This window comes from Lates calcarifer, linkage group LG23, assembly GCF_001640805.2.
Source record: "Lates calcarifer isolate ASB-BC8 linkage group LG23, TLL_Latcal_v3, whole genome shotgun sequence".
NCBI classification, from domain to species: domain Eukaryota; kingdom Metazoa; phylum Chordata; class Actinopteri; family Centropomidae; genus Lates; species Lates calcarifer.
In genome coordinates, this window is record NC_066855.1 from 17,276,936 (window position 1) to 17,290,019 (window position 13,084).

Below are 13,084 nucleotides of genomic sequence, written 5' to 3' on the forward strand. Positions count from 1 at the left end.
TGCACAGTGGAGATGAGTAGAATTTTGTTTCTAGCGCTCGAAGCCCTGAAAAAAATGACATCGGAAAAACTCTGTCGAAAAGTTTGAATTGCCTCTGGAAAATTCGGCTGTTTCAACTGTTGCAGGTACCCACTTCACATAAGCTGTCATTCGTAAGGAGACTTTCCATCCTGCAAATGTTTTGGTTTGGCCTCACCTCTTATCAGTCTGGTTTTCATCAGCAGAAGGCAGCTGCTTTCATCAAACTAGCTCCGGAGTTGGTGAATATCAAACAAACAACTACATGGAGAGAAAATATCTAACTTATTTTCATCAGGCGGACACAAACATTGTGAATGTTGCTCTGTGTTTAATAGTTAAGCAACTTCCTGCTAACGTGTTCTCGCTAATGAACATGTTGTGTTTACAGTTTGTTGCACTGCCCACAGACATTTTGCCATGTCACAACTGGAAAACCACAGGTGTAGATAATACAATTAGGACAGACTGAAACCCATTTTGCACAGGGTCTTAAATGGTATTTCCCTATGCTGGATCACTGTCACACTGGAAAGGGAACTTGAACAGAGCAGAGCCATCGTTAAGGTTATTAGGGACACCTGTGCTTCTTGTACACTAACAGGTCAAAATGTCTGCTGCGAAATAAGAAACATTCAAAGGAAAAAAGCTGTCTTTGCCCTGCATTTTCTTGGTTTGTCTCCCTTCTTCTCTCTCTTTCTTGCCTCTCTCACTCTTTGCGTGTCTTTCATGTAGCGCAGAACCAGAGCTTTCAGTTGTCGGGTTAAACAAACAGAAAGATTTGCCAACTCTGAAGAATTCACTGAGGGGATAAAGACTGTGAACTGAAAAATAACACCAGGAAATTCCCTCTCCGTGCTGGCAGTGGTTAAAATATGATTATCACCAGATATCTGTCTCCTCCAAATACTTCTATCTACATCTCTTTAAATCAAAAGTGCTCTCTCTCTCACTCTTTGGAAAGCCATAACCCCTGTATCATCAGTCCAGCTGGTATGATTTGCTGTGCTGGAAGTGTCTGCAGTGGCAGCAGCAGTGCAGTCATAGTACATAATAGTATTAGTAGAAGCAGTATGGATCAGATGCTGTTGTTGGCCTTCAGGCGTCCTGGCCTGCTAAATCCTCTCAACTGATCAGATCAGCTGCGAGCTGTTTCCATAAGCTGCTCATGGACACATGTCATGGAAAATGATCAATGCTGGATCAAGATGGAATATTGCCGCAAGGCTTTACTGAATGAGTCAAGATTCAAGGCAACACCTAACAGCTCCTGTCCGCACATGCTCAGAGGATGCCTGCCTCAGTATCAACAGTGCAGCTTGAAACACACACTTGTACAACAAGTACAGATTAAAAAGTGTATGATTCTGTTAAGTAAGATTCATCAAATGACTTTCCCACCTCTGAATTCTTCTTCATCTCACTGATATTTTTAAGAAACGGTGTTGTTAGCATAGAGATGGATGGTGAATGTTTGGTGGAGTGAAGCTGGAAACATGATGTGATGTCACCAAACTCTCTGAATCTGGACTTACGACCAACGACAACTGTCCCACCCTCACAGGTGAAAACCAGCAGGAGTACAGTTTGTGTGCATGCCCACACAGTCCCGGGAAGAGGGCGAATCAGGCAACATAACCACACCTGTATGGCTGGACCTGGAGCCTTAAACCCACAATAACTGATTTTTTGACCAGTTTAAGGGCAGTAGAAACAAACTGATATGCTTTTTTAATTTGACAACTTGAGAGTTTATCAGCAAACAAGTTGTCATTTTAGTTCTGTTCCTGTCCCCATTAACTCTCGAGGAAAGTATCTGGCTCTTTAGCTGCTAAATGTCCCACTATGTACTGTGTACCAGCTGGTTGCCAACTTTCCTCCTCTGCCATGTGGTGCTTTTGCAGATCAGAAATGACACTATGCAGACACTATGAGTAAAGCTGTTGGCAGAAAATCCAAACAATTAGCTAAAATATATATTTATATATATAAAGCTTCATGGAGCTAAAAGAAACTGCAGAGTTGGACAAAAACATTCTATAGCTTCACCACTATGAGCAACCTCTTTTGCATACAGGTAGGTATGTGATCCACTGGATTACTGATTATACTGTAGGTTCTTTCATGTGTGAAAAACAATAGCCCTGTGCATGCAAACTTGTGGACTAAACAGCACATAGTCAGGAAGTCCAGAGTGCTGAGAGCCATCCAAAATCATTATTCAACCTCTCTCTGGAGGATGGACATTTGGATTCAGTTAGCTTTTTTGTAACTGGTAGCCCACAGCGGCACTCTTGTCACAGAAACTCCTATTTTTATGGGGTTTTTTGTCCTATGAGCTTCTCATGATCATTAGATGAAATGTACACATCACTGATCATCACTTCAGCAGACATTAATCAGGCATAGCCTGTTATATCACTGCTCATATTTGACATAAGTGTATAAGAGTTACCATACTCCCATATCCACTGTCTGGCAGAGACTTATCAAAAGATCACAAGCAGACAGTCTGAGTTATGTACAGATCACAATCCTTCCAAAGCAACATAAGACAACTCCATAGAGTTTGCAGTGATGGGGGGGGTGGATGGGGTGAAGATGAAGGCTAGTGATGCCAACAAAACTCCCTCTGTCTGTATGCTTGCTTTTTTATAAATCCTATTCTGATAGCAGTGCATAAAGCACAACCTTATCTGCCCTGAACATGCAACTGCATGTCAGGCTGCTCCATCTGCACTTCACTGCAGTTATGCCTAAAAGCTGTTTGACACTGACCTGCATATCAAGGTGATTTCAAGGGAATACAAGGATGTTTCAGAGAGACTTGTGCTGCCGACAGCCAGTGGCTTACTTAGACCTGCATCCACCATCAGTGTCTTGATTTGGTGACTGTAAAACCTTTTGTTCCCTTTATTTCTCCTGATCTTTGAAAGTAATATAATATTTAGAATTCAACACTGACCTGTGCAATGGACAATTACAATAGACACTTCACTAATATTGCTTTTTATGTCTAAACTGGTGGTTTAGATTGTGTATGTCTGACTGGGTGTTTGTTCACAACCCATCTCACCTGATCTTACTGCACAAGCTGCACTGAAGCAATTTTGCTGCGCCCCCAAGTTTCAGCAATCAACTTGTTGAGTAAATTTCTTCATAATTAGGAGGAGCGATGGCCAAAACTGTTCAGATAAGTTGTAAACAAACCAAACATTCTTGTTTCTGTCATGATGTTTCAACGTCAAACCACGTTCCATTTCTCATCTTGTCACTTCAAGCCATTGTCCTCATTTCATCAGAGCAGATGGAACCAGAGCTACAACATGCCAAGACAAACTTTTGTCAAATAGTCTCAGTGTAACATACTGTGAAAGTGTGTGTTTATTGAGAAGGGATGGATGTGTGGGAGGGTGGAGGACCATTAAGTCTTTTTTTTTTTTTTTTTTTTTTTTTGTAGAAGTACAGTTGCCTCTTGGTTTTTGTGTGAATGTAAACCCTAACCACAACTGCTGAGCAGTTTGTGGATTTCTGCACAATTTCATCCCTCGGGCTCCAGTTACACCCTGCTGCTCAGCCCAAACATGCTGAGGAAAACCATGATTGTCTCCGTCTGACCGGCAAACTCACATCCTGCAGTGACAGTGTGTGTGTGTATGTGTGTGTATGGGCTATTTTCAAACACCATATCTAAAGTTAAATCTGAGACACACCTGTCTGAGTTTCATTAAACTTTTTTTTTTTTTCTCAGTGCTGACAACAACAGCTGCAGCACTTTGGATCCTTTAAAAGATGTCTGTCAAATCTAGAAATAGTGTGTAATCTAATGGTAAAATTCACACCATCACCATCAATGCCCACTTGGCCACAATGTTCACTGTTGATTCTGACAGTCTTCAGTTAAGTTGTGTATTTCTGGTTCATGCTGTCATGGTCAGCTTCAGCACTAAATTAGCCCATACAAACAAACACAAGGGTAACAGATCAGCAGAAGCTTTTAATATACTTGCCTTTGTGTGTAAGTCTTAACATCCCCTGCTCTGACAACCACTTGCTTTTTGCTGATGGTAAATCAAGATGGTAGGAAGGGTGTTTGTGTATGGATGACATTAGCAGGTCTGAACCTGTCCCTCTGTCAGATTTGAAGGAAAAAAGTTTGGTGCGTTGCCCAGTTGAAATGTATTAGTCTTATTTTCAATATTGTGTTTGACACACCCTGTTTTCTGTTTCTTGAGTTGTCTATATTGTAATGAGTGACAATTCATTTTTGTGATTTATGGGGATGGAAACTATATTATATTACATTTTAAGTTCCAGTGCAAATTCCACAGTAATATCTTAGATAACTCCAAGATGAAGGGTTTGTGTTGGTCCTGATCCATCATTTATTATTACATACATTTTAAGGTCTTAAAAGATAATAAAGTTTCTTACATTTTATTTTCAGTATTCTCCAGTTTTCTCTTATTCTGCCTCTTCTACAACTTGCTGCTTTTGAAAGTTGTGGTGTCACGATTTTGAGTTTCTCTCTGCTCATTCGTCCTATTCATTCAGTCCACTTGTTTGTGCATACACGCTCTATTTCCGTTCATTTCAGAGCCGGACGCTCTCACCTGTCTGCCTTTCCAATCAGTCGAGTCACCTGACCTGCTCACCTGTTCTCCATCCCCTTGTTAGCTCTTTAAGATATATCCAGGTCCAGTTCCATTTGTTCTATGCCGTATTGTCTTTGTGTGCTTTAGCTCTGTTGCTTGCTTGACTCTTTAATTGTGCTATAGGGTCCTTTTTCTGTGAACCATGATGTTTTGTTCTTTATTTTGGTTGTTAAATTCAGGGAAAAGGATTAGGCTGTCCCTCATTCAGACTAACATGAGATCTTGAATTCCCCAGAGCAGATGTGAGCATTCTGGCTATTTCCTCTTCAAATTTTACCCAATGAGAACGGGTTGCATTCCCCTTTAAGTGTCTGACTTTTGCGCAGGAAATAGCAGCTCTGTGTCTGTGTCTGTGTAGGAATGACACACACTGACCCTGTTAAACTAAACATGTTTTTCCATTATCCAGATTTTGTGGAAAACCTAATTTCCTGAACTCAACCCAGTCATCCCTTGACCAAAACAAAGTGCAGCGAGAAAATGAAAACCCAAATTAACCTACATGAAAACACTCCCTCTGTCTCCTGACCTGCTCCACAGATATCCATTTTCATGAGTCATGATATTATTTTGCTGAGGCGTCTTGCCTCAAACATCCCACTAAGCTAAAATTAAAACCAGGCTTTCTGTTTAGGGACTGTTGACAAAATGCACATTCTCCAAAAGGAAATAAATACCTGAATCTGCCAGTTTGTTTTGGAAAATTTAAAAAAAAGGGAGGAGGAGGAGGAGGAGGAGGAGAGACAGACAGAGGGGGAAAAAACAAGTTATCTGTCTGAGAACATCAGTAAAATGTGAGGAGGTCACGAGAGGACACAATAGGACAATGTTTCTAAACAGGACCAGACAGTTCACAGACCTGATAAGGACAGAAGAACGTGCAGAGATGTATGGATAGATGGAGAGGCTGATACCGCAACCCAGAATTTTAACTCTCGTAATATCAGTTTGGAGGTCAGACTGAAGTGAAGATGAAAAGAAAAGGAACAGACAGGAATAAAAGTCATCTCTCCACTCTCTCCTCACTACTACTCACCGGTGCGTCGATCTTGATCAGAGCAATGTCTGCCTTCTCGTCCACATCTTTGATCTTTGCATCAAATGTGGCTCCACTCTTCAGCTCCACCTGACGGATGAAAACAAAACATTAACTCTGATCAGAGGCAGTCGTGCTCTCTCAAACTGTTGTTTCATTCGACTTTCTACAGTTATGTATCAGTTAGATGCAGAACGAGAATTCTTAATAGAAAATGAAAACAAAATTATACATATTTGTAAAATAACAAGTTAAATTTAGCAAATTAAGATATTATGAGTGTGTTTCCCCTGTATGGTCACTACAACTGTACTCTTAACATGATTTGCTCTGCATACCTTTACTCTGTGCTTATTGGCCACAACGTGAGCGTTGGTGACGATGAGTCCGTCCTCTGACACAACAAACCCAGAGCCGCTGGCCACTGCCACCTCCCGCTTAGAAAATATCATCCTGAGCAGAGAGAGAGAGAGACAAGAACATGCCTCTGACTAATATCCTCAAATAACAGTCTGAGCACAACAGTGAGTTTCTAATGAATTTATTGGACTTTAACAAGTTCAACTGCAGGAGTGATTAAATGTACTCACCCAAGAATAATTTAAAAGACTGTAAACATGGACAAACAGGACCAAGAGTCTACAGCCACACTAGCAGCTCTAAGATCCACTGTTTAGAGCTAGACAAGGAACCAGGGGATCACCAACATTGTTGAGGATTATAGATTTTTTTTTGTGTCAATCCATGAAGGAGATCTTGCCACCAGTCGGTCTGAATGAAAACTCTGATCTGCTGGTGGCACTAGATAAGAAATGAGGGAGTCACCAAGGTTATTAGGATTCTATGAAAAAATGGTAAGTTCTCATCCATGCTCTGCCACGTTCTCATCATGTAGTTCTGACTGTAATCATGAGTAGCCAAGTGGGAAAAGCTGTTCATGCCAACCTCCTCGCTGTCATCCTAAATAGATTTATCTACATGTTAAGTCACACTGGAACAAATACGTAACGTGATAAAAATATGTAATTTTGTTTATTTATGTAGTGTGACCACAAGCCCAGCGGGGGTGGTAACCATCCTGGTCTGAATGCTCCCAAGCTGGAAAAACCCTGCTTTTCCATTCTTCCGATGCCAACATTATGTGAACACAGCATTGTGGTGTAGCGTTACACAAGAGGATAACCACTACTTACTGTATGTGGTAGCTAATGTTAAGGCATGCTGGCAGATTGGGAACAGCAAGGAAACCTACTGTTATTCTGACTTAGGAGCACTCACAGAGATGTCATAGCTGTCGTCATATTAATATCTCAGACTTCAAGTTACATCAGTAAGTTGATATTACTGTTCTGCCAGTAGATCATGAACAGCACGCTGCATGTTATAATGTCAGTAGTTATTCTTCAATTTCCAATGACAAGAAAGTCACATGCCATTAGCACTTTTTGATCTCGTTGCTGCTGCCTTTTCTGATCCCTGCAAAGTAGAAAGGCAGGTTGCTGTGTGTGTGTGTGTGTTTGTGTACAGTATATGTGTGTGTGTGTTTGTGTAGGCAAGGTTGAATCAGGTAGTTTTTCTCACTTGCGGTATAGTTCAATATGAACCACAGCAGGTGCAATCTTCTCCACCACATCAGCGATGAAGTTGTACTTGTAACGAAGACTGTCAGGATTCTGCTGACCTGAGAGGAGGAAAACACACTGTCAACAAACTGTATCTCTCTCTCTCACTCCCTCTCTCTGTCTCCCACACACACACACACACACACACACACCATAAATGACAAGGGACCCTATAAAATCTAGGAGTTCTGAGTGTTGAGTTCTAAGTGAAGCAGAGAACTGTCAATCATCTGTTGTAATCTCTCAAATATAAATGCAGTGGATTTTGTCAGACCACAGTGACAGAGGAGAAAACTATGGGTTTGTGTTGCCATGTTGGATAAAAAGATCAGCATCTGAATTTCGATTTACGATGGGACCCAAACTGTGGCTGTTGTGTCAAAGCAAATCCAGATGTGGAGTGCAGTATATGAACTGTAGGTCTGGGAGCAGCTGCAGACTATCTGCTGATCCCACTGATGCTTATAAAACAAAGGAAATGACTCAGAGGCTAAAAAGATATGGGGAGATAGCAGGCCAGGGATGTTGGGATGTTTTTTGACAAAATTATAACAGCTCATGCGTAACCGCCACTGTCACCTTACATAACCCCCCCACCCCCACCCCCACCCCGCCCCTTTTGGTTTTACTCCAGCGGTGCTGCAACATCTGTCACGGCTGCAGATCTTTCTATTCTCATTTCACTGCTCATCATTTGTAAGTCGGCCTCTCCCACTCCAACCTGCTGGAACCAGTTAGGAGACACTTTAGCTCATCTGTGCGTGTTGGTGTTGAAAACATGTTTTCTCTCTCAAAGCGCAGTGATGTAAAGACAAAACATGAAGACATTAAGGCCCTATTACACAACACCGTATTTGCTGGTGAGAAAAACTTTGACCAAATAAAACTTTTCTTCTGACACTTCCTGGGGAAGAAAAATACTGCATGCTATATTTTCTGGGATCTCTGTGCCATTATGAATTCAAGGAAGTTGACAGAAACACATCTGAACTTGTTGAGCATGTGTAGGCCTTTGGTCCATTAGCATCAGTCTTCTAATTGTGCTGTGGCTCACACAGCTCACCTCTGAAGGCCACAACCAAATCAGTGCCAGGGTGTTTTTACAACAAGCCGAGGATGATGGGAAAATCTGAACAACAGGAACTCTCAAGACCATTTTTAAGCATTTCTTATCTTCAGCATGCAAACTTATTATTTATTATTTTGATGAACTAGCTGATCCAACTTAAGGTTTTGCCTGAACTCCATGGCTGCCTATTGGCTGTGTGATCCTACTGGAACCGTTCTTATTGATCTCATTTCTAACCTCTGGACAACATTTTATGCATTTAAACTGCTCAGTCATCTATCAGTTAATTGAATCACTAGTGACAAAATGTCCACTATTACTCTAGAAAACAAAATGACTGTGCTTACTTGTGCTTATGTATACTTTGGAAAACACTGATTCGTGATTTAACTAACCTCCAGCATTCATTTTTCATACATGAGACAGAGCAAAGTGCCAGTAAAGACACGTCTATGTGTCCTCAGGTCAGAGATCTGCAGGATTGTACCTTATCTCAGCTGATTCCATATATTTCAGCGTCTTCAGATCTTATCAGAGTTGAGCCCATGAGCCTGTTCCTCATCTCAGCCCAGTTCCTATCACCTCCTCTCCATTCACTGGTTAAAGTGGAGCCAGTGGAGCTGATAAAACTTTTTTGGTTTACAAACAAACCAGTAGAAGCATGTTCTTTAACTTGTATAAGAATGTGTCTGTGCATTTTTAGAGGACAATGCCAGTTGTTACTTTTAATGCAGGCTCTTTTTTCAGTTATTTGATTTCTTTGTTTCCTTCTAAATAAAATGAAATGATGAATTCACCGGAAGCATGTGATGTAGAATCTATGACTGACAAGAAGGAAAAAGTGCAAATATCTGTTACACTGATAAAAACTGTAATACATACAGTGATTTACACAGTGAAGGTCAACAAATAAAGATCATTTTAAAACATGTGTGGTGTTTAATTTCCTTTTATTTCAATGTACATGAATAAAATCAAAGAGGATAGTCCTGTGGTCAAAAGCACTAAGTCTGAAGTCAAGTTTCTGACTGAGCAGCTGTTTGTTGTGAAAGCTCACTTCAGCCTCAGCTGCACCTGACTGTCTGGAAGACACTGATGTGTTTATGTGTGTGTGTGTGTGTTTGGCTGGCTAGGTGTTTGGCTGGAGGATTAGTGGTGTGCCAGATGCTGCGGCTTTGAAGTAAGCTGAATGGAGGCAGTCAGGCGAACGAAGAAACATCCCGACCTTAAACGCACTGCAGGTGTCGTATAGTGAGGTAAAAAAAAAAAAAAATCGCCAATTCTTCACTTATTCAGTGAAGCTGCAGCAGGTACAGTTCAGTAATCATTAGTGAGATGTCAGTGTCCTTGAATGCACAGACAAGAAGAATTTAAATGGTTGCTGCAGTTGTCAGACATGAACTAAAATCAATGGATCAATCAGAAATCTAATCTATCTAATCTAAAAAACTGGTAGTTTATGTCAGAAAATGATAAACAGTGATGGAGCATATACAAGGTATGGCTATTAAATAATGAGACTGTGCTTATGAGGATAAAACCACATGGTTCACAGTCACACTGAGTGTTGTATATTAAAGGTTGGGCACTCACACACAACTGCTGTAAGTTTCCTATAAGCGACGTCTTTAGTTCACTGCAGCTACTGATTGAAGTGCATGTTTTTGCTAAAGCATCAGAAACTGATGAGCAACGCATTAACTTCACATCTTTGGTGAGATTGAACAAAACAGCAGCTGAATCTTTCTGTACATTGTATGAGGAACACTGCATGTCACGTGCACGTGTGCACATTCAACAAACTGAACTAATCGTTCTAAATGATCGACGGCTCAGTATAAGAACGAGAGCAGAAATAGTCTCCATTGATAAAGAGACAGTTTGGCAAATTCTGCATGAAAATTTGAACATGACAAAAGTGTGGGCCAAAGTTGTCCCAAAACTTCTGACCCCTGATCAAAAGGAAAAGCAGTTTCTGGCCCAAAAACAAACCCTCCCTGTTCACCTGATCCAGCACCGTGTGACTTTTTCCTTTTTCCTAAGATCAAATCTGTGCTCAAAGGAACACGTTCTGAGTCTGTGTCAGAAGTTAAGAAAAGAACCACAGAGGTTCTGAGACAACTGAAGAAGACCTACTGCACTGCTCTGATCAGTGGAAGACCTGAATGCAGTGCTGTGTTGATGCAGAGAGTAGTAGGAGGAGTATTTATTACTGCTCGTTATTTAATAGCCATACCGCGTATGTAATTTGTAGTTGCACCACTTCTACACTTACAACTGTACAAATGTTTCTGGTGTTTAACACAAAACATTCACCTCCTCAGTGCAGACAAAGGCCAAATGATACCCTGTTTTGCACTTTATGAGAAATCTCATTACGAGCTGGACGAGCCTGAACTGGGAAAAATTCCTCCAGTTCCTGAAAGAGTTGAGTCACCCTGCAACCATGTTTTGTTGACTCTGTATCCAAGCCTGTCAATCTGACAAACAGCTCACAAGTCTGCACAGGAAGCAGAAAAAATAAAAGACGAAATAATAAAGGAAAAAAAAAACAAAACATTTTGGTCCCTTCAAATCTGGGTTAAATAACTGTTTGACCTAGATCTGCGTCTGTTTAGGAAGTTACACAATCGACCGATCAGCTCCAAGAGGTGAATCATTACAGAAGATTAACATGGTGTGTGTTTGTGTGACAGATTTCTTTCCTCAACTCAAGAAGTTCAAACCCTAAGAGACAAACTTGTCTGTTGCTCTTGGTTAAAAAGAATCAAGATGGGGAGGGAGGAAATTATGAAAGAGGAGAGGAGGGGACAGGAGAATAAAGAGTGGAGGAGGAAGGAGGATGGAAGAAGAGGAGAAAACTACAAAATTAAAAGAGAGAGAGGAGAGGAGGAGGAGCAGAGGGAAGACAGAGAATGCAGAATGACACTATTCTTTTATTCCGCTTGGATGAAGAGATCAAAGATGGGAGGAGAAATAGAGAAGAGGACAGGAAGTTCAGGAGGGAGGGGAGAAGAGAGAGGACAGGGGAAAGGGGAGGAGGTGAATTGTGAGAAAACAAATAAATTACTAAAACAGGAAAGATAAGGACGGAGGAAAAATAAACTCTGTTTTTCATCTTTCTATTCCTGGAGAGAGATGATCATTAATGGGAGAGAGGAGGAGAAGGAGGAGGAGGAGGAGGAGATGGAGGCAGAGGAGAAGAAAGACTCTGACCTTGTTGAACTCTGCTAAGAGTCTGAATCAAACTGCACACTGGTGTGTTCACAGCTGCAGCTTCAGAGCCTGTGTTTGTGTGTGTGTGTGTGTGTGTGTGTGTGTGTGTGTGTACTCACTCCTTAATATGCTTTCATTACTTTCCCTCTCTCCCCTCCCTCCTCTCTCTCTCTCTCTCTCTCTCTCACACACACACACACTCATAGGGGAGCTCTGTTTGTTTTTGCAGCACAGGGCAGGCACTCACGACATCCTGGCCAAATTTCAAGACATTATGACCTTGTGGATAACATGAAGAATGTGTGTGTGTGTGTGTGAGAGAGAGAGAGAGAGAGAGGTGGGAAACAACCCTGTTTGCTGGGTTGGTGCAGTGAGAGGTGCCAGTGCAAATATAACTGATCAGCAGAGGGAGGAAGGGCAGATGAAGAGGTGGGCAGCTACAGAGCCACCTCCAGGTGTCTGATGGGACGTATCAGAGCAAGACTGTGACATTCACTGAACCCTGCAGCCACAGCTGACAGTTACATGGCAACATCCATCTGAAGTTTGCTAACATTAGTCACTTGTCACAGCGGGTCAAGTAAAGACAGTTAGATGAGTAGATCAATACCATGCTGATACTGTAGCCTAGCTTAGCATAAAAACTGGAGACGGGGGGAAACAGCTCGGCCGTCCAAAGTTAAAAAAATACTCTCAACATCACCGGTAAAGCTTTGTAATGAACATGTTATCTCCCAGTGTTCAGCCCAGGCTGCAAAACAACTATGTAGAAACAAGCTGGGGTTTTATGGGGGGGTTGTGCTGGTAAGGCCAGTGACTGGGTGTCTTATAACATCACTCATGATGATTGATCCTCTCAATGAAACAATGGATGCAGTAAATTTAGCTCCTGAGGCTTAGACTGGCAAAAGAGGGAACTGGGAGTTTCCCTTTTACTTCAGTGCAGACAGAGTTCTCTTGTGGCTGTTTGAGGAGCTGCAGCTTAAGACACTGAACTTCAGCACTGAGTGTTTCCTCAAAGGTTTGCTCCATTCATCACCTGTGGCTTTGTTTACCGGTAATAGAAAGGACAATGCCGAGGCCCACAGAGATTCAAGGTGGAGGCTGTTCCATGAATGTGTCAAATAACATGATTTTAAAAATCAGTTGTTCTGGGGAGTTGAGGAGGTTTGAAAACAAAGACCAACAGATGAGGAGGAGAAAGTTGGGTCTGTGTATGGACTGCTACTGAGGTCATCCAAGTTCAAATCCAACACACACACACACACACACACACACACACACACACACACACACACAAACATTAGTGAAATATTTCTGTCTTATCAAACTTCTGGCTTTGTGAGAGCAGTTACAGGCGGACTTCCACAATCCTGCGCTCTCTCTCACATTTCCTGTTTATTTCTTATGATACAATCTCTTTCACACACACAGAGAGAGAGAGAGAGAGAGAGAGAGAGAGAGAGAG

General features: G+C 41.6%; 1 protein-coding gene across 2 annotated transcripts in view; it reads right to left on the bottom strand.

Annotated features, from left to right (window-relative positions):
- The window catches only part of htra1b (HtrA serine peptidase 1b), a 72,093-nt gene that overhangs the window by 10,005 nt on the left and 49,004 nt on the right, over nt 1-13,084 (bottom strand). The window contains exons 2-4 of one of the 2 annotated variants that reach the window (XM_051066384.1): nt 7,291-7,390; nt 6,048-6,162; nt 5,710-5,799 (exon numbers count right to left, since the gene is read on the bottom strand). The exons of the other annotated variant lie outside the window; for it this stretch is intronic. Coding sequence (XP_050922341.1) covers nt 5,710-5,799; nt 6,048-6,162; nt 7,291-7,390 — 305 coding nt within the window. The remainder of the gene's footprint in view (nt 1-5,709; nt 5,800-6,047; nt 6,163-7,290; nt 7,391-13,084) is intronic. 2 annotated transcript variants of the gene reach the window in all.